This window comes from Embiotoca jacksoni, unplaced genomic scaffold (genome assembly GCF_022577435.1).
Source record: "Embiotoca jacksoni isolate LCO1_2020_lvr unplaced genomic scaffold, fEmbJac1.0.p SCAF_14, whole genome shotgun sequence".
Classification (NCBI taxonomy): domain Eukaryota; kingdom Metazoa; phylum Chordata; class Actinopteri; family Embiotocidae; genus Embiotoca; species Embiotoca jacksoni.
The window spans coordinates 5,351,965-5,372,344 of NW_027185274.1; the positions used below are offsets into that span (position 1 = coordinate 5,351,965).

At 41.1% G+C, this 20,380-nt stretch overlaps 3 protein-coding genes across 7 annotated transcripts; 1 reads left to right on the plus strand and 2 right to left on the minus strand.

The window, feature by feature from the left end:
- The first annotated feature begins 870 nt into the window (after nt 1–870).
- LOC138196890 (T-cell surface glycoprotein CD3 epsilon chain-like) lies at nt 871–4,896 on the plus strand. Its single transcript, XM_069147281.1, has 5 exons — nt 871–1,089; nt 1,545–1,730; nt 1,827–1,970; nt 2,626–2,678; nt 3,624–4,896. Exons 1-5 carry the CDS (start codon nt 1,017–1,019, stop codon nt 3,681–3,683), a joined length of 516 nt encoding a protein of 171 aa, XP_069003382.1. The 5' UTR covers nt 871–1,016; the 3' UTR covers nt 3,684–4,896.
- A 2,491-nt stretch (nt 4,897–7,387) lies between these two features.
- LOC138196891 (T-cell surface glycoprotein CD3 gamma chain-like) lies at nt 7,388–9,726 on the minus strand. 2 transcript variants are annotated; one of them, XM_069147282.1, is made up of 6 exons: nt 9,616–9,726; nt 9,019–9,096; nt 8,570–8,773; nt 8,270–8,413; nt 7,969–8,030; nt 7,388–7,855 (listed from the first exon to the last, which is right to left on the minus strand). In XM_069147282.1, exons 1-6 carry the CDS (start codon nt 9,653–9,655, stop codon nt 7,796–7,798), a joined length of 588 nt encoding a protein of 195 aa, XP_069003383.1. In that variant the 5' UTR covers nt 9,656–9,726; the 3' UTR covers nt 7,388–7,795. The 2 variants fall into 2 exon arrangements, with proteins under 2 accessions (XP_069003383.1, XP_069003384.1); XM_069147283.1 differs by having other exon boundaries at nt 9,019–9,093; nt 9,616–9,725.
- A 1,225-nt stretch (nt 9,727–10,951) lies between these two features.
- Nucleotides 10,952–19,964, minus strand: LOC138197084 (transmembrane protein 25). Of its 4 annotated transcripts, XM_069147567.1 has the most exons (10): nt 19,450–19,964; nt 19,070–19,288; nt 17,908–18,065; nt 16,446–16,790; nt 16,068–16,358; nt 15,320–15,451; nt 15,183–15,216; nt 14,129–14,238; nt 11,707–11,793; nt 10,952–11,585 (listed from the first exon to the last, which is right to left on the minus strand). In XM_069147567.1, exons 3-10 carry the CDS (start codon nt 17,984–17,986, stop codon nt 11,512–11,514), a joined length of 1,152 nt encoding a protein of 383 aa, XP_069003668.1. In that variant the 5' UTR covers nt 17,987–18,065; nt 19,070–19,288; nt 19,450–19,964; the 3' UTR covers nt 10,952–11,511. The 4 variants fall into 4 exon arrangements, with proteins under 4 accessions (XP_069003668.1, XP_069003670.1, XP_069003667.1 ...); XM_069147569.1 differs by lacking the exon at nt 19,070–19,288 and having other exon boundaries at nt 19,457–19,964; XM_069147566.1 differs by lacking the exon at nt 19,070–19,288.
- Between the last annotated feature and the right edge of the window lie 416 nt (nt 19,965–20,380).

Sequence of the window (20,380 nt, forward strand, 5' to 3'; positions counted from 1 at the left end):
ACTTTATCATTTGGCAGCTGAGAGGCAACAACATATGGGGGGAGGGGAGAAACATGCAATGACAACCCACAGCCGAACTCACATGGAGGTCGCAGTTCATGTTCATCAACTTAACCCTTTGTGTAGCAACAAAAGCAGCTGAGATACCTGAGCAAGAGACATTTTTCACAACCTGGCAACCCAAAAGCTTTTCTCATCAATTTTATTACCAGCTATTGTTAGCTTATGGTAAACTGCAGTCAGTGTGTCTTCCTTGATGTATTATTCTTCTACATGAATCATGCAACAGGAAAATTATGACATTCAATAGTTTTACTTGTAAAGCTTAAAAGATGTGTCACATCCAAGTGTGTCATGTTCTGTAAAGAACCGTTACAGATTCATACGTCACATTCTGTGTGCGGCTGCTTAGATATGAGGCAGTGCATTCAGTATAAACCCGTACAAACCAGTTTTACTCTGACATGTAATGATAATAAAATCAGACAACAGTCACTATTAGTGATTACAAATTAGACCAAAAAAATTGCAGTCGATTTACCAGCTTAAAATGTTCAATATATGTGTATAAAGTACTAAGTCTTATTATACATTAGGGTGCGTTTACCACCATATCACATTCGATCTGTTGCTTTTGTTTTTGCTGTCGTTGTCGCAGCTTCTTTTGTTGAGTTTGAACAAAATAAGAGTACTGTATTCACTCTACTCCTTCAGTTTGACTTCATTTTGAGGTTCATCTCAAAAGAACGCTTACGGTGTGTGTGTGTGTGTGTGTGTGCGTGCGTGCGTGCGTGTGTGCGCGTGTGTGTGTGCGTGTGGGTGTGTGCACATGTGTGTTAGAGCGAGACAGTCAGAGAGAGAACCACCAGTTCTACTTCCTTGAATATTTTCGTACTATTGAACAGCCAGTTTGTTGTACTTTACATCTCCTAGAGGAGACATTCACTAATGTGATATATTCAACAGAAGCTTTGAAAACACAGCAAACACAAGAGAACAACAGTTGTCTTGAGAAAATGCACAGCATCGGTGTTCAGGCTGTGCTCGTCGTCGTCCTCATGTTCACTGCTACCGCGAAGTCTGATGGAGGTAAAGACAGTATCTAACACTCCTGCTTTACTTTACTTTATGTGAAGTTTAATATTCTGTTGTGGATTGAGATGAAAAAATTTTTTTTAAAAGAAAGATGACATTCAAGAGCATTTTTGAAAAAGTTTTTTCCAATTTCCTGTGGATGGACTGTAACTACTGCATAGACTTTAGTACTTGCATGTACTTCGTTCTTTAACTGCAGTGTATAGAAACATTTATTCTGTCGACAAAAAAGGTATTTTAATGTTGTTGTTATTTATTATAACTTGTTAATGGAAATGTTTTTTATCTATTTAAGAAGTTAGAATAATATAGTAACTCATACTGAAAGGAATAATGTGCCTAAGATGAGTTTCTTTATCAAAAGTAAGGGTGAAAACGGTCTTGATGAAATAATAAGAAATTAAAGCAATTGCCCTGAAGTAACTTAACATTTGTTCATGTGTTTAAAGGATACGTAGCATTCTGGATGGACAAAGTCGAGTTGACCTGTCCAGGAGAGGGGAGTTGGTTTAAGGACAAGGTATCAATACCGAATGATCAGAAAGAAAAATATACATTCGACTACACTGACAAAAGCAACTACCACTGCGAATACGACGAGACAAAAAGCTATCAATTCTACGTCATGGGAAAGAGTGAGTAAAATAATGTTTTCTTTTCATAATGTGCCATTTGTGGTTGCTGTCCTTACTAAACTAACACTTGTTTAACGGCCGGTCTTTGTCCTCCAGCATGTGATAAATGCTTTGAGCTGAATGGAACAGTATTTGCGGTGGCCATTGTTGTGGATGTGGTCGGGACAGCATTTCTAATGTGGATAATCTTCAGGTGCACCAAGAAGAAAAGCTCAGCGGGCCCGACTCACTCTTCCAAAGGTAACATTTGATTCAAGCAAATGCCATATTCAACAAAATGTCATGATTGATGATTGAATGAAGGTTTACCTTTCGAGGGTCTATCAAAAAGTTTAGATTTTGTGATCAATGGCCCGGGCGCACGTTAGTTTTGTCATGCACCAATTTAGGCAGAAAGGGCACATCACACTTTTGAGGAACTGAAAGAAGTCAAAGGGAGCCAGATCCAGTGAGTGGAGGTGGTGGGAAGTGACGATCATGTTTTTGTGGGCGAGAAACTTGCCAGATTTTTGTGCGTTGTGACAAAACAAAACACTTAGATTGGCTTTTGCATCATTGTCAGAGCTTTTCTGAAACATATCAAGGGTCTCCATTGCTGATTTTCTGAGTATCACGTAACGTGCTATGCGCTCTCTGCTTGTGTACACAGAGAATTTGCAGACACCCCGGACCAGTGCTCACAAAAATGTGTAACTCTTAGAAAACTTGGAATACTTATCATGAAGGTGATAGCTTGCCCCTGCTCTGTACACACCTCAGTGCAAGTTACCGTTCGGGCACGACAGGAGCAGTCTAGGAACTTTGTGATCGAACCTCATATGTCTCTTGAACTGAAGTACTTATGCACCGTTTTTCAGTTGTCCATGAACATGTTCATTCTATCATCATTTTCTAGCACCAGCTCGTCCAGGAGCCACGGCTCCACCTGGCTCATCTTCTGAGTATGAGGTAATCATTCTATAATCCAAAACTCTACTTTGCAAACAGGCTGAACTCCAGTTTGTGCTTCATGTTTATATAAAATCAGTTGCAATCTGATAGTTAGCCTGGTTCTGTCCAAAGGTTGAAAAGAATCTGCCAACATACAATGGAAAGCACGCTGATCAACAAATTGTATTTCATTTGGGGGGAAATCAACAAGTTCTGCTTTTTAAAACTCCGGTAGCTCACTGGGCCGAGGCAAGAAATACTCAAGTGAATAAGCGTGTTAGCCAAAATCTCCAATTGCTTACTTAAAAAAAAAAAAAAAAACAACTTTGCACTATCGTTTATTTAGTTTTAATTTAATTTAATTATTATATTTATTTTATTCTATTTATTGCATATACTGTGCATTTTTATATTTAATGTTTTTTACTGTTATTTTATTGCTTTCGTGTATCTATAAATGCTGCTGTAGCGGAAAAATTTCCCCTTGGGGATTAATAAAGTAACTATCTATCTATCTATCTTAAGCAAAGTGTCACAGTCATCATAATAAATGTAACAGAATAAATGTGAAAGGTTTTCAATGTGTGACTGTTTTGAATAAAAAGAAGAATCTGTCTCGTCCGTGGACAATCTATTTATTTGGAATAGTATCAGGCTTTTTTTTTTGCGAAAGCCGAAGCCTACAGTAGAAATGGCTCAACAATCGGATACGTTTTGTTCAGACTGTGAGCCAATCAGATTTGTTCCTCAAATCAGATGTTTTGGACAGACTGTCTGCACTGTTCTTTGCAAATGAGCTGATCAGAGTTGGTGTGTCCAGACATCACGGCCTCCAAATGTGGTTTGGATCCGATTTGCGAAAGTTAGGTTACTGATGCCCCTGGAAGCCTGTGATTTAAAGTTGTTAATGTATACTGTGATCTAACCATCTTAACACAAAACATTTTGTTTTTCTTTTGGCAGAGCCTGAACCTCCAAAATGTCTCCCAGGGAACGTACTCTGTCGTGAACAGGACTGGATAGAAAGTCATTTAACACAGGCGCCAGGTGATTGGTTTGAAGTCTGCATGGATGAAAGCAAACAGTCACAGAAGATATTCAAAAGCATCAGTCATGCTCCTCCATACAAACACTTGCCGTTTAAAATTGGAAGGGTCACTTAACCCAAATGAAAACGTGTCTTTTCTACCAGTGGTGCAATAGTTTAGGTTTCAACAGAGGTGAACAGCATTTAAGTTTTGGTGCTCACAGTATTTGAAAATTACACTGAAAATTACACTGAAAATGTACTTAAGGACTAGTTTCTTTTGAAGAAATAGTCCCAGTTGAAAACTTTGGGCGGTGTTATGGGGAGATTGTTTCTGTATGTTCTGCGTCCAACCTGAGGTACTTCCCTATATTGACGAGTAGCCAGCATTGACAATTCCAAGATCACTTTGTGCACTGTGTATTCATTGTAAGGAAAGTATCATCGGGTCCATTCTGTATGTACGTCTCATCAATCCCTGAAAACAAGTGATACCAAGAAAGGATATTTGAGCCCATCTAAAAGGGCTGTTATCGGGTTCGCCAGAGAAAATCAGGTTGGGAAATAATTACTGTTTTAATTCTTTCAGGGCTGTGAGAGACACATCTTATCACAGTTATCTGAGCAAATACAACTATCTGCATAACAGACAGCAGAGGGGGAGTTTTGTTTTGTTTTATTGTAATATGCCGTCAGTGTCCATTTTATTATGCGTGCATCCAAGGTAATCCAGCACTGTTTTTATGATACCCATAGGTATTTTGGTTATGTTTTGTTTTATTTTTTTGTTACAGTATGGTGGTGTTAGGTGTGAGAATATATGGCAGAAATGTTGCACTGCACCAAATAAGATTATACAGGTATTGTCCAGGTGCACCTAATAATCTGGATACTGAACACATATATATATATATATATATATATATATATATATATATATATATATATATATATATATATATATCTTTGAGTTTTTTGACCTTTTAATATCAAAATTTGCTGCCTAATTCATATTAGCCATCGATAAAAATCAAATTTTTTTTTTGTATTATTGTTTCAAATAGATTTACCTGCTTACTGTATATATGTGTGACATTTAAAATGTTTCTGCACTGTACTTTTTTGGCTTTTTCATTCTTATCCCATGTGCTCATCTTCTCGTCACTGTAATGGACAAACATGTCTCTAATAAAATCAACACTGCTCTAATTTTTTTCTTCTGTTCATGGTCGGAAACGATGCTGAGATGATTCTACAGATATAACTGTGTGCGGTTCATGAAGCGGCAGCTCGAAGCCACAGCTCATATCCGTAGCACATACCTTCGTCTCTCTCCGTCTCGAGGTGCCATATTGTCTTTGGAAATATCTGACATATCTCCGAAACATCTCTCAGTGCATGTGAATACATCGTATACCGTTGGAAAGGTTGGATCACGTCATGTTTTGGCCTTTTGTTTGGATCGGTGTGTTTTTCCCAGCAGTGACTGAGCACAGACGTATACTGATGGAAACGAACGCGGAAAACATGACGTTATATATTTCTTCTTCGAGCAAGCGAGTAATGATTGATAAGTCTATTATGTAGCTCAGAGAGGTCTGGTGTTTAGTTGAAACACTCCCACACTTACTGTTCGGTAATCTTCATCTACATCTGCTCCGAGACAGAAAAGAAAGAGGTTGGTGGTGGTGGTGGCAGTGGTGTGTGTGTGTGTGTGTGTGTGTGTGTGTGTGTGTGTGTGTGAAGAGGGGGTGGGGGGGTAGTAAGATGTGACTGTTAAGTTAAACCGCTCCCACACACAGACCTACATCTGCTCATCTGTTTGTGAGAGTGAGCATCCGTGCACGGACGTACACGTTTGTGCCGAGCGAGAACGAACACACAACCTTGTGTGAGTGCTGGAAAGTGTGTACGTGCATATTGAGTCAGATGTTGGTTTACTGTGTGTGTGTGTGTGTGTGTGTGTGTGTGTGTGTGTGTGTGTGTGTGTGTGTGCGTTGATCAGGGTTGTGCTTCTGAGCTGGAGCTGTCTAAAGCTCCACTGTTTGATCTCTTTACTCTTCGGTAGAAAGCTTGCTGTTTGTAGCTTTGTCACAGCAGCGTCGAGAAGAAGACGAGCAGTGATCAAAGAATTTAAGCTATTAGATTATCAGACATGAGGAGCCCTCCTGTGGAATCAGATAGAGCTTCTCTCCTCCTCCTCTCCTCTATATCCTGCTCCTCTTCTTTGTTGCTACTATAACCTTTCTGTCTTTTCAACTTTTCTCTCAGCTCCTGTCTGTAGCCTTGTTGTGTAATTCTTTCCCTGCTTTCGCTATTGTTCTGCATTCTCTTGTACTTCTATCTTTGGTGCAACCAACTGAATGAGACCTCTCATAGACTTCCTCCATGAGCTGTAATTAAGCAACAATAGCAGATGGTTGAAGAAGTATTAAGATCCTTTACTTAATTAAAAGTACCAAAAACAATTTAAACATACTCAGATCAAGTGTTCTTAAACTCTAATTTAGTGCATGTATTATTTTGTTATTTGTTTAACTTTTTACAACAAAAGTACTCATAATGCGGGAAAAATTAACCCTGCAATACGTTTGGTTATGATCACTTAGTTAAATGTAATCATCTTGTACACATCTATAAACGCCTAAATACTCAGGTTCCTCTAGTCCTCAGAGACTTAGTGGTTCCTCTCAGGTTCTCGGGCTCAGAAACACAAGGAGCACACAATGGGAACTGTTATGTTAACCCTGATTTAGACAGATTTACATTTTGAATTGCTTGCCTGCAGAACTCAAACTGGATGCTGACTGGGAACATCTTAAATACAAGTTGCTTCTTAAAAGAGGGTTCAGTCATGCAGTCACAAACGTATCGTACCAAAGCATGTAATACACCCATCAGTCCACTAGAAGACATCACACCAAGATCTGCCTCGGACAAATGTGAAAAAATCTGGCACCTTAGATTTGCGCACCAAACTACGTGGTTATGGCGAGAAAAAGATCATCGTTTCAGTCAAAATAAGTATTTTTATTTCAGTAATGTTACATACAGTTACAGTTATGTAAAGTTACTGAATGTATGCTACATAAATTAAATATGTCACGTTATACAAGAACACCAGTACCGTGGGTTGAGCCTGGGTTTAGACAACACAATATATTTGTCTTTCACGATGGTAATTATGTTAGATTAAGTAATCAAAGTGCCATAAATTCTTGCCATGTCTTTGTCGGGAGACTGGCAATACTACAAAAGTAAGATCCGGACCCATCGTTCAATCCATTGAAACAAACATGTAACATTGAAAGTATTGCTGAAAATGAGTTTTGGGCTGACCCTTGTGTATTTGAGTTTTATGTATTTTACAGGCCCAACAGGGGCCTTTGGTACCTATTCTGACTATAAATGCTGTGGTGTGTGGAATTACTTTGTGATGCATCCTTGTTACTATACAAATAAATATTATATAAATATTAGGCAGGTTTAGATCTCAAACTTAGTAAATACATGAAACAATGGAATCAATGGTTTAATGTTAACCAGTGCATTATATTTTATAACCTTATAATATGTTTTTTAATATGTTAAGCTCTTGACCTAAAATACTTAAAAATGTATTAATTAATTAATTAAAAGTCACAATATTTACTTCTGAAACATATTGTGGTACAAAAACAGAGTAGAACATTCAAGTACTTCAAAATTATACCCAAGTTCCAAGAAAATTACAGCAAATTTTTATTCCCCAATTTAAAAATGTTGCAACATTACAGTCTCTGGATTTTTACATTTTTATTTTCAGAAAAATCTAGAAAAATATCGTGATTAAAATGGTACCAGGAAGTACTGCAGCGGAAGCATTGAGTAATGATATACAGCAACATAATCTTACAGGCCTGGTGAAAATAAATGATAAGCTAAAACAGCGCCATAGCAAATTACATGACGAACAACGACCAAGCTACGCATCAAAGTATTCTGTTGTGGAAACAAGAAACAGACTGCAGATGTTTGAGAAAGCAAGGACACATGGAGAATATGTTATCAGCTTGGGGGTAGAGGTGGTGGGTGTTGGGGGGGTCCCAGGCCATGAGTTACCACTCCTCTATTTTTTAGGGCTGAGCACATCGTACATGTCTCTCTGGTCAGCTCGGCGTCTCAGAGGCTGAAGGAGGAGAAGTGAGATAAAGGAAGTGAATGGACCACGAGAGACAGTGTCATCTGTTGTTTTAATTTTGAAATGTGATAATCGCGAAAGGCCTTCGCATTTCAGCTTACCTGGTAATGGCCGTCGGAGTTCCTGCTCATATCAACAGGAACAAGATGCTGTCTATCAGAGCCTGAAGGATAAATGTATTGATAATATCAATATTGAAACAAACAATCTGATCGGGGCTATTTAATTTATTATCAAGCTCTATTATTCGTAGTATTAATATTTGTACTCATTACTTAAACCTGCAGTGAGAAACCTTCGTCTCCCCTTACCGCCAGTGAGAGTAAATTCAAAAACCTTGTGTATGTATATAGAGAGAGACAAACAGACAGACAGACAGATAAATAAATAGATTGATTTTACCTTTCTTGTTCGAGGTGACTGGTCCAGTCTGAGCTTGAGAAGCGACGAGATAGACAGCCACTCCTATCACTGTTGTAGCCACCACTTCTCCTATTACTATTCCTGCTATTGAAACCTCATCAAGGTCTATGCAGTTGTCACAGGCTGGACACACACAAACACACACATAAACACAAGTAAGAATCTGACATTTATGAGGCATGATTACTGTCACGCTATACTGTGGGCTACTTCCATGTATTGTAAAGTTAAGTAATAGTAGTACAATAGTACACATGAAAACAACAAGGATCAACTTACTCCGAAATTTCACGTAGATTTTATGTTCAACGTCAGAAAGAGAGCCCTTACATCGGTACTCCCCCGTGTTGTCATCCCTGTATGTCAGCGTCCTAGTCTGTTCATACGTGCCGTTTTCCGATTCAATAGTAAAGCCCTCCTTACAAGACAGCTTGATTCCATTTTCAAGCTCTTCCACCGTTATCTCTGGATCCTTTGCCGTTACTAAAAGAAGCAATAAAATTGAAGACAATAAGCCAAGTATATATCATACACACACACATCTTTACTTCTACATAAGCTCACGTGAAGCCCAAAGTAGTCTTCCTACTGTCATTACAGCTGACAGATGCTGCAGGAGATATGTAGAGAAATGTAGCTGGCAAACATCAGAAGTGGTTCAAACACAATTGACAGAAGATGTTTGCCTTCATTTTAATTCCACGTCATCGAGCTAATGAGAGGCCTACCTGTCAGTGTCCAGAGCAGGAGCAAACAGGTGGGCAAAAAGAAGTGACATTTCATTGTGTTGACTCCTCTTAGATCTGCTGATGACAAAAGGAAATACTTCAGCTCACTGAAGTCAGAGCGAGTAAACGACAGCGAACAGGAAGGGCGCCATTTTCTGCTTGATGTTTACCATTTTACACAACTTACTTTAACAGAACTGATGATGACAGACAATATTTAAGGTGCTTATTGCAAGATAATTAGTTTAGCTAATCAACGATAACAATAATAACAATAATAACTCTGAGTTCAGATAGTTACCACAAAACAAATTTAATTACAACATTGTGTGGTCTTTATGAAAACATCGTCAAAACATACACAGCACAATATTATAAACACGTGTGCGAACGTTCATCCAGGTCAATCAAAGGGTTGATCCAAAGACAACTGGACTTTTTGGAGCTACTTAAAGACACTTCGCCTCTCATCCGTTATGGATTGAACTGAGTTGAGAGGTGGTTCGTCTTCAAGAGACTCCAAAAAACATCCCAGTTGTCTTCGGATAAGATTTAGAATATGAGATAGAGAGTACATTTCAAATTAAAAGTACTGACCTCGAAATAAAACGCTGCCTTGTTCCAGCTGCGAATGCATCCAGTTGGTCGAAGAGTGAGTGAGTGAGTGAGTGAGTGAGTGAGTGAGTGAGTGTGTGTGTGTGTGTGTGTGTGTGTGTGTGTGTGTGTGTGTGTGTGTGTGTGTGTGTGTGTGTGTGTGAGAGAGAAGGAAGTGAGTGTGATTGGTTTATTTTCCGTCTGAGTAAATTTTGTTAATCCTACATCTGGAGAACTCTGGACTTTTACTTTTGACATGCATTTAATACTTGTTATTATTGCTAACATGCTGGTGTTGTTAAATATTAAATATTTATATTGGAATATTAAATATTTAACAACTTAATTTATTAAATAAGTTTAAATATTATTTAAACTAGTTAAATAGTTTAATATAAATTAAATATCTAACAACACCAGTAACATTTTCAACGCAGGGCTTTTACTTGCAATGGAGTATTTTTACAGGGTGGTATATTTAAGTGTATTTAAATTTAACTTGGATTTGCAATATTGAGTAGATTTGCAGTAGAAAACCTCAGAGAATTGTTTATGAACTGTTCAGTCACCAGTTCGGGCTTCATGAAGATAACCATGGAGTTAAAATGTACCAAGGGCCCTGAAACCCACATGCCAATATTCACCTTGTCAAAGCAGCTTCCACGTTTTTACAAAAAAAAAAAAAGCATGACCAACAATGAGTGAAGAAAACTCCTGTTGACTGTACACATGCCTGTCGACACAACACTTTCTCTCTGGGAGATGTGTGCTGCCGATCAGCAGCTCCGTCTGCTAAAACAAAGACACGAACACAGCCGTGCGTGTGTGTGTGTGTGTGTGTGTGTGTTCAGATGAATATTTCAATTGCCTCCACGTGTTGTAAATGTTTTTCCCTCCGACTGTGACAGACTGTATTCTACCCAGGTTGGCGGAGAAGTAACGAGACGCTCCCACAACACAACTCTGCTTCCTGTTTGAAGAAAAGCCACAACAAAACCTGTGACCTAGAGCCAACACCTGCACACACACACACACACACACACGCACACACACACACACACACACACACACACAGAGACAGACAGACAAAGTAAAACTTCTTCTGCACCTGCTTTTGCAAAAAAACAAACAAACAAAGCAGAGCATCTAATTTATTTTTCTCCAAATGTATCACCATCAACACACAACAGACGCTCACTGCTCGTACTGTTTGGTATCACAAACACCTTCATGACCAACACAAATATGATCCAATGTTCCAGCTGATAAAGCACTGCAGAGCGCCCCCTGGTGAGCGCCGAGTAAAACCACAGCATGTCCAGCATTTACTTCCACACAATACCAATATTATCTTTTATTAGACATCCTCTTTTATACACATATACATATGCATACAAATATACAGTAAACGACATGTTACATGTCCATAAACAATTACGTATTCTATAATTATGCACCGTCTCGTTCAGATATGATTGATCAAAATGTAAAATCTCACGTTAACATTGTGGTGTTAGCGTGGGACAGTCAATGCATTCCAGTAATGCAACGAGGAGGGGGACGTCATGAGCACGTGGTTACAGGAAGTCAAGTCAAAACATTCAGGATATGAGCATTTTCATTTGGACTCGCATCGTTGAGACAACCGTGTAAATACCAGAGCACTCGATTCACTTGATAAAGAAAAAAAAAACAGGTTTGTATGAAGGACACGAAGGTCACGTTTGAGTCAGAGAGAAACACGTGTTTTTTTGTTTTGTTGTTGACACAAGGAGATCTGGTCCTCCCGGTCCAGTTTGAAGCTGACTGATGGTTAGTGAATGGGTTTCTCCTTGGACAGCTGCACTGTTTGAAGTAGTTACGCATGCACGTACAGTATGTGTGGAGCTTCGAGGTCCGTCAGAGCCAGATCTCCTCACTGCTGGTGCTGTTCACCTTGTAGATGTAGCCCACCATCGGATATCTGGCAAAACCTGGGAAGCATCAGGGGAGAAAAAAAAGAAAAGAAAAGGAATACTCACTGCTGTTCCTCTGCACCGAAACTTCAGTATAATTAATGAAACATGCAACGGGGTCAGAGTGGATTTCACTGACCTCTGGCGGCATACGCTAAAGACAGGTCTTCCTCCTCTTCCTCTTTCTTCTGCTCTCCCACACTGTTCTGCTGGGCGGCGTCCCGGGCTGACGCAGGGGATGCAGAAAAAAGATGGGAAGGAGAATGCAGACGGCCTGTAATGATGAGGCTTCTTGGACAAATGCACTCGTCTTTACCACCAGCGAGGTGAGAGAACTAATTCAATACCCGTGCTTGTAATGTTAATGCTAAGTGATATTGCCTTTAGCTCACCAGCTGTGGACACTGGAAACAGAGGGACCTGATAACGGATAACAAAGTTCACACCAGCACATTTAAAGCTTTTCGTTAGCAAATCAGTTTTTCCACTTTATGTGGAAAAAATGATGTCTGAAAACTGTTTAGTATCGACAGCAGATCTGAAGGTGAAACCACACGTGTCCTTTCTCCTGTGGTCTCTTATAGAAAAGGGTCATAGTGTTTATAATTAGTACTGAATTATGAGGCCTTCCAGTTGTTACCAAATCACCATCAGATGCTTCCTCTGCGATCTCTCTTGTTATCTTTACGTGTTTTTAAATCCTGTAGGCCACACTAGATGTGATTTTCCGTTTTTTTTTTTTTGCCATGAAGTGATGCTTATTTGGGCAAATAAAAATGTATGCACCAAAAGACAGCCATCAAAATATTGTAAAGGGAAAGCAATCTTTGCACTTTTACAATTTCTAAATGATTTGTTGAGCAGTTGAGGCAGTTGTTTACCTTTAGTTAAATGACATCTTAGTTCATTTTGTGCAAATTAATAGAGAATTTTTTTTCAAAACAAATACTCACTACTGTGTTTCAGTGTAGTTTTTTAATAAAGCAATATTAGGACAGAGGCAAACCCCAATAATCTATATAATAATAAGCTCACCCTTTCGTGTAATATTGCGATTATACAACAAGTTACCATCTAAATAAAACATGTAATCTAAGTGTATTAATATTGTGGGGCAATTCGCTCTCAAAATATAAAAAAAAATTGTGTTCACGGAAGCTCCGTTTCCATGGCAACACATCAGATATGACTAACAACTGGAAAACAATCTGTCGCCTCTGTAGAAGCGAATGTAACGTTAAACCACTCCAGGAAGTGGTCCCTCCCTTAGCAACAACGTAGCAACAGAGACGAGATCCGGTCCGTTTTTTTTATTAATTTCTAGAGATCGTTTCTCAAACAGAACAGATGAAGCACACGGAAACACTAAACTGCTCAGCTCGCTCAATCTTGTTGTACATAAGATATCGTGTGTTAAAAACAAGTAAAAACAACATTATATTGAATATTATATGAAATTCAATCCCAACTATACATCCCCATTGAGAAGGCGGAGGGATATTTGTAGTGATGAGCAGGATGCGCTTTACGCTGATTTGAGCACGTTCCAAATGTTCAGTTGACCAATCAGATCGCTGGGTTGGAACTACTTGTTGTATAATAATAATAATAATAATCATACTTGCATGATTATTTCCATTTTGTGATGCTTTATAGTTTGTTTTTTACATTATTGTGCCACCTTGACATTTTTTTTAACTGCTCAACAGCAGTGTATGAAGTAGTTACACCACCTACAACATTTATATGCTTCACAATTAGCAGTTTTTTAATGTTTTTTCTAATTCTCACTTGATTTGACTCTGAATACATTTGTTCTTATAAATGTGTTAATATTCCTAAAACCTGGATGTCAAGTAAATACTTTAATTTGTGCGACCACACAAATTAGTGAAGGAGAAGGCACAGCATACATCAAGAACATAAACTGAAACAGGGCAAATACTCTGTCAAGCTCTTCTCACCCAAATGACCCAAATCATTTAGGACCGTGGACAATGTGAACTGTAGCGCAGGACGCCTCCATGAGACGGACAGAACAAGCCCTGATCACTTAAGTTGATCTGCCACCTCCAACGAATGAAACTCAAATGAATATAGACAACCAAGAGTCCATAATTCCAACTTTCAAGGAATTACACATGTAATAACTTGCATGCACTTAATCAGATCTCGGACCGCAATTTATCACATTTAACACAAAAATGTATCAGAATCTTTTATGCTGCCATTTACTTCTGGTTTTAGAATACAGTGCGCATTACTGTAAGAGGCTGCATTCATTGTAAAAACTGTATTTAAAGTGAAGGAACATCTGTTCTCACTGATTATTGACTGAGTTATGGTTTCATAGACTTTTCCATTTTTTTTTGCTATGACAAATTCATAAACTAAGCAATTCAGAAATCATTCACACATTCACAAATTTCATTTATGGCTTGAAAGCTTGCATGCACATATTGCAATTTCCAGTTGCGTCTTACAGGAAGGTGTGTAATATCCACCCTCTACCCGCGCGTGCCTGAGATGAGGGTGTTTGTTAACCGGCGGGGGTCTCGTACCTTTTTTCAAAGTGCTGAGGTCGTGGAGCTGCATGTTGGCGGGCAGCGACATGTTCTCTCTGGGGATGCTGGTCTTATCAGCTTTCTCTGTCTTCAGATTGGCCGAGTCACTGTGTGGATAATGTACGGAGAGATATCAAACATGGGATTAGAGGTATCACTGATCTGCAGGATGGACATATAATATTCCTGCGAGCAGAAAAATGCTTTCATCACTGCTTTCCTTCCGATCCCCTGATGTGCGGAGGTGGAAACGATTAGGTGAGAGGGTATGCTGGGATGCACGGAGAGCGTTGGTGCGGTGACAGGTGAAAGGTAGGCGATCGTAGGAATAAAACAATCACCTGAAATTTAAATATTCTGTACATCGTATTAGTTTCGGTTTCAAAGCGGTTTTCATTCTCTAAATGAAAGGATTTTAATGCAGGATTTAAAGACGTGATGACCATATCAGCATCTTGCAGTATAGTCTACAAAAGACCTACCTGTGTCCAGTGCTCACTGTGTGTGTGTGAGGTGCTAAATCAATGAGTGAATATGAGACTCTAAAAGTAAAAGGTCGACATTTTGAGGAAATACCTGTTTTCTTCCCCTCTTCGAGTCGGACGAGAAAATTAAGAGCGTAGTCATGTTTTTGCAAAATATAAAATCACTGTCATGGCACATATAACATGGTGAAGTATGCAGACGAAAAATGGGGAAACGGCTAAGCAGGCTCTCCCCAAAGGTAAAACAAAAACCAACTCCTGGCTACATATTTACTGTACAGACTGATCTTTTCATCTAACGTTCAGGGAGAAATCAAATAAATATGTTTCCAAAACTGCCAATCTGTTCCTTTGAAGGCTCCACGAGCAGTTTGTGTGAGTTCTAACATGAATGCATCTGATAAATCTGTCACTGGGAGAAAAGTGACCATTTCTGAGCTGAATCAATGCATTTCTCAGTATTTCTTCCAAGTATTTCTGACTGACTGACTGGATTTCCAACCTTTCTTGCTGTCTTGCATCACTTGCTCTGTACTACCCAAAGAAAGTCTGATTACTTTATTTACCTCTTCTTGGTCATCAGAATCTCCACCGGCTCGTCTGAAATATAACAGAAAGTGTATTAGCCTGCCGAAAAAACATCCTACGGTCACAAATTTCCCAGCTGACTTGCTCACGACACACAAACACGCTACAGTCTCACCGAAGGACTTGCTCTTATTTTTTTGCATGAGGCAGAGAACTATCAGGCTGAGGATGAGGAGGGCCATGAAGGCCATGGACCCTCCGGTCACTATACCCAGCATGGGCACCTCCACACGAGACTGCAGAAACTCTGGGGAAAAGAGATTTCGGGGAATAATTACACATTTCGGAAAAGACGCTTGTTTGCTGTTTTTTTTCTGAATGAGAAAACTGAATACCATGCATGATTGTACACTCAATAAGCAGCTACTTACAAGAGATGGTCAGCTTAGTTTAGCATTAAGACTGGGATCAGGGACAGATTGGTTCAAAGATCCCGAAATCCACCTACTGCAACCTCTGAAGCTCACTTTGAAACACATCTCAAGAGTTATGCGTTGTGCTATTTCTGAAAAAGGTGCAGTGACTCAAAGGTGTCGTTATTTGGCAAGACTACCTGACTGTGATCGTCCTAGCGTAGCCACAAATTGTTGGGATTACAGTTTGGCTTTTGTCAAATTTAAACACACAAGATGTTAAGTCGTAAGCGGCTGGTGAGTGATGGAGCCAGGCTCCACCCCCCCCCTCCATTTCCAGTCGTTATGCTAAGATAAGCCAACCAGTTTCTAGCCCAAGCATATCCATCAGACAGACATGAGAGAGGAATTGCAAGTCTCATCTAATGCTTTGCAAGAAAGCAAATATGGGTATTTCCTGAGACATCACTACCGTCCCTTTAAGCACCCTCTCTCCATACCACCACCGACCTGCCAGTGTGAGGTTGCTCTGCACGGCCCCCACGCTGTTGCTGGCGTTCAGCGAGACGTTCCCTGGCAGGCTGCTGAGTGTGACCCTCAGCGTGTGATTGGTCAGCCAGGGGTAGCTCCGTGAGTCCAGGATGAAGAAGTCAGAGGTGTTGGCCACCAGCTGGCCAGACTGGTCCACAAAGGTGATCGTGGCAGGCGGGTTGGACCGCACTAAGGCGAAGAGGACGAGGGAGAGCCCGGGGTCTGAGGTTTCACTGTAGTGGGCGTTCACCCTGAGGATCTCTGGCTGGACTGGGACACAGAGGAGAGGAGCAACTCATCAACCGCTGCATTGACTGGAAATCTATGGGTCCACTGAAGTATTTCACACCTACTCACACTGGACATTGAGCGTGACCGTGGCATTGTAGCTCTCTCCCGTCCTGGGGTTCGATGCCACACACACCAGCTCCTTGTCCCACTTCCTGGCCCTCAGAGAGAAAGTGCTGTTGTGATTGGTCCCCTGTCTCATGACCTCGGGATCGTCTCGCGACGTCATCACCAGACGCCCGCGGTTCAGCGATGGCTCTCTCTGCCGCTCGCCGTTCAGGTACCAGGTGAGCAAGGGAGGGGCGCGGGGATCCCAGCCGTCTGATTGGCAGTTGAACCTGTGTGTCGTGTTCTCCTGCAGTGTCACAGCCGCCTGGTGCCGCCCGTCAATTTTGGGCACGGGTTCAATTGCACCTGCGAGTACGAGAGAGAAGTGTTTCACGTAACGGGACTGTGCGCAAAATATGACACACCAAAACATTTCATCTGAATCTATTCCGACTAAAAATGTAGCCTGTGTATGATTAGATATGACAAGATAAAGGGAACGTTTGGCTTTTTAGGAAAAACACTTTTTGGTTCTCTTGCAGTGAGGTGCGCAAGAAGATCAGTCAGTTGCTGCCTTCAAATGGAACGAATGTGAAGTCGTGTACGCGGTGTGCTTTGTGACGAAGTGGTTAAGTGAGAACTCCACAAGAGAGGGGTGTTTATATGTAGTCTATGATATAGAGGACAACCCCATTTGAAGGTAGCAATTAAATGGAGCCGTAAACCGGTTGTAGTTTAGCCCGAGTGTGCAGCAGCCAGCCAAAATCCTCCAACCAGTACTTTTACCTCACTAAAGGACATTTTTAACAGCAGGAGATTTGACTTGTCATTGCAGGTCTATTAATGATGGTTCAGTGGCATGACAGTAAACCAGCATGCAAAAAAAACAACAACCCACAACTAAGACGGCTGTGCTTTTCATACAATGACAAGCAAAAACATCTGCTGTGAAAAAGATCTATTAATAAATTACACCTCAATTGCTCAGTGTGTGAAAAAAAAAAAAAAAGTTCACACGTAGCAACTTTTGGTGTTACATGCAGGGTTGTTGCTTAGCAACCCTGCAGGGACACCAAGACAGAGCCCTGTAAAAGATGTATTTTGTTACTTTCAGAGAGTTGCAGGCCAGCCGTTACACCCGTTTCCTGTGGTTATGCAAAGGTAAGCTGACTGGCAAACATCAGAGTGGTATTGACCCAACTCTCGATATTAAAGCATATTTCTCTTGTATTTTCCTCAAAAGGAAACACGTTACCCGACATTAAATCGAATTTCACTTCCATTTCAAAACAAACAACAAAGTTACGATTAAAACCGCTCGCCTTGAAATAGGAAGAGAGGACCTGCGTCCATTGTTATTACCGTCATCATCAGTAAAAATATACGGCGGGCAATAAGATGGGATAGATCGTGGATGGACTTCAGTTCAAAAGAAAAAGAAACTGGTCGTGTGGCAACTGGTGAGAGTTGTTATGCGTCTCACCTGTCCAGGACAAGGCCAGTGTGTGGAGGAACACGACAGCAGAGCCCGATGTCCAACTCCGCAGACACACACACCTCATGCTGGCCCAACGGAGCACCACACACACACACACACACACACACACACACACACACACACACACACACACACTGTTCTACCTGCTTGGACAAGAAAATACATAAATCTTTAGATTTAAGGAAAAAACGTCACACACTTCAGAACATGGTAGCACCGGGTTAAAGGTTCATTCCACCTGAATCGCAACCCCTACCTGTTGGTTTCAACAGATGAGTCGAGTTCAAGGCAAAGTGGAGATGTGTTATTTGTGATCCTTAAAAGTCCAGAAGAATTTGTATTGAAATAAATGTATGCGTGTTGAGTCCCCATGTAATGAGGTGTTTTCCCATCAGCCAGCAGTGCTTGTCCTGCCGGAGAGGGGACGTGGTTCAGAGCTTCATCTTCAACCGCTCCAACGGACGCAGCTGCAACTACTTATGGCCACAGGTGCCGCCATAGAGAACGACACGGACATCTTTGGAGGATAACTTTAAAGGACTGCAGATTTAAGAATTTAAAAAGAATTAAGACAGCACAAAAGTTATATATCTTTTGTGACATGCCTCTAGGGGGAGCTGTCAGCTGTCTGATAATTAACTCAAGTGGTGTCACTCCAGTTAGCTTTTGAAGATGAAAATATCTGGGAGTGTGGCATTAGGAAAAAAAAAAAGTGTTTATACCAGACATTTCTACTTCAGTCAGCTAGCTAGAGACTACGTTGAGAACTACTAGACAAAACACATCCATATCTCCAACATCTGGGAGGCAAGTTGCATTGTGGGTAATGTAGGAAAAAGGTTTTTGACAAGGAAGAAGAATGTGTTCAATAAAAAAAAATAAAAATAAAAAAATTATCTTTGATTTGCATCCAATTTTGCTGCATACATTTTGATAGTTTGACACCAAACTGGTTCAAGTCCACTAAGGGTGTATTTACAACTGTAGGTTTTGGTTTATGATGCTGGTGAATTGACCCTTTAAAGATGCACCGGTTCTGTGATGCAGTCCTAAAGAAGCAGCCACAGCCACCGACAGCAAACTTCTAATGCAACACAGACAACAACAACAACAACAAAAAAAACAAAGCACACGAGAGACTCCTCACAGTGACACGCCGCTCGCTTCAACAATTCACTGGCCGTCCAGGTCCGATTCACTTCCATCACTACGGTAGAAAACATCCACGGGCCCGCCTGGATCGATGCGCGCACACAGTAAATAGCAGAGAATGAGAAACGTCTTTGTGTGCCGTGTGGGTCACGTGATCGGAGCGACAACCTTGGACGAAAGCAGGAACTGAGCCGTCAAGGAAGCGCACATGATCCTGTATGTATGGGGACGAGCAGGAACGGTTTTTTTTTTTTTTTTTTCAATGCACGCACACGCACACGCACGCACACACGCAATGCTCTTTGTGAGTCTGCATGCAGATGTATGCACTTAAATACAGAGAGAAAGTCCTCTGCAACACACGCACAGTATTACCTCAGACCTTTCTGCAGACGGCGCTGTGATTCAGCCTGCTGGAGCTCCATGGCAGCAGAGGAGGAGAGGAGGGAGAGTGATGACAGCGGAGAGATGAGAGGCAGCCCTCCCTGGCTCGGTTGCTTTCCCATCTGCATACACTCATACACTTACGCACACACACGCACACACACACACACACACACACACACACGGGGCTTTCTGCAGGATACGGCAACCTCCAGTTAGCAGCGTTCACTATAGCTGGCAGAGGCTGGCTGACGCAGGCGGTCACGCTGGAGCCACTCCGAGGAGTAGGGAGTGGGATGGGAGGAGGGAGGGAGGCAGGGAGGGAGGGAGGGAGAATAGGAGCTGGAAGCTGAGGAGAGGAGAGGAGAGGAGAGAGGAGAGGAGAGGAGAGGATGAAGAGAGGAGAGGATGAAGAGAGGAGAGGAGAGGAGAGGAGAGGAGAGGAGAGGATGTACAGGCTAAAAGAAAAGAGGAAGATGTCCACGCAAAACATCCATCTTTAACAATCCACTATTGGATGTGAGGGTTAAACTTTCATTTCATTGGGATAAACACTTCCTCTTCCGTCATCCATCATCCCTGTCAATCGTCAGCCATGTTAAAGGAACCACATCATCTCCACACAGAGACACAGAACCAGGTTCACAGCGTCTGAGCTCCATTAGTTCAGACTGAAAAGCCTCTGCAGTGCAGCTGTACAGACCAGAGCAGCAGCATGCAGAGCACTGCAGCCAAAAGGCAGACAATGGAAACGAGCTCATAGCACACTGCAGGTATGTTTTCATGCAGCTGAAAGTGTGATTTATAGGAAGAATACATCACCTGTAAGGACATACTCTCATTTAACATTTTATTGCATTTGCTTAGAGGAAACACGGATTGGTTTTGTTCGGGGTCTCATATTCCCTTGAGGAAACTCTGA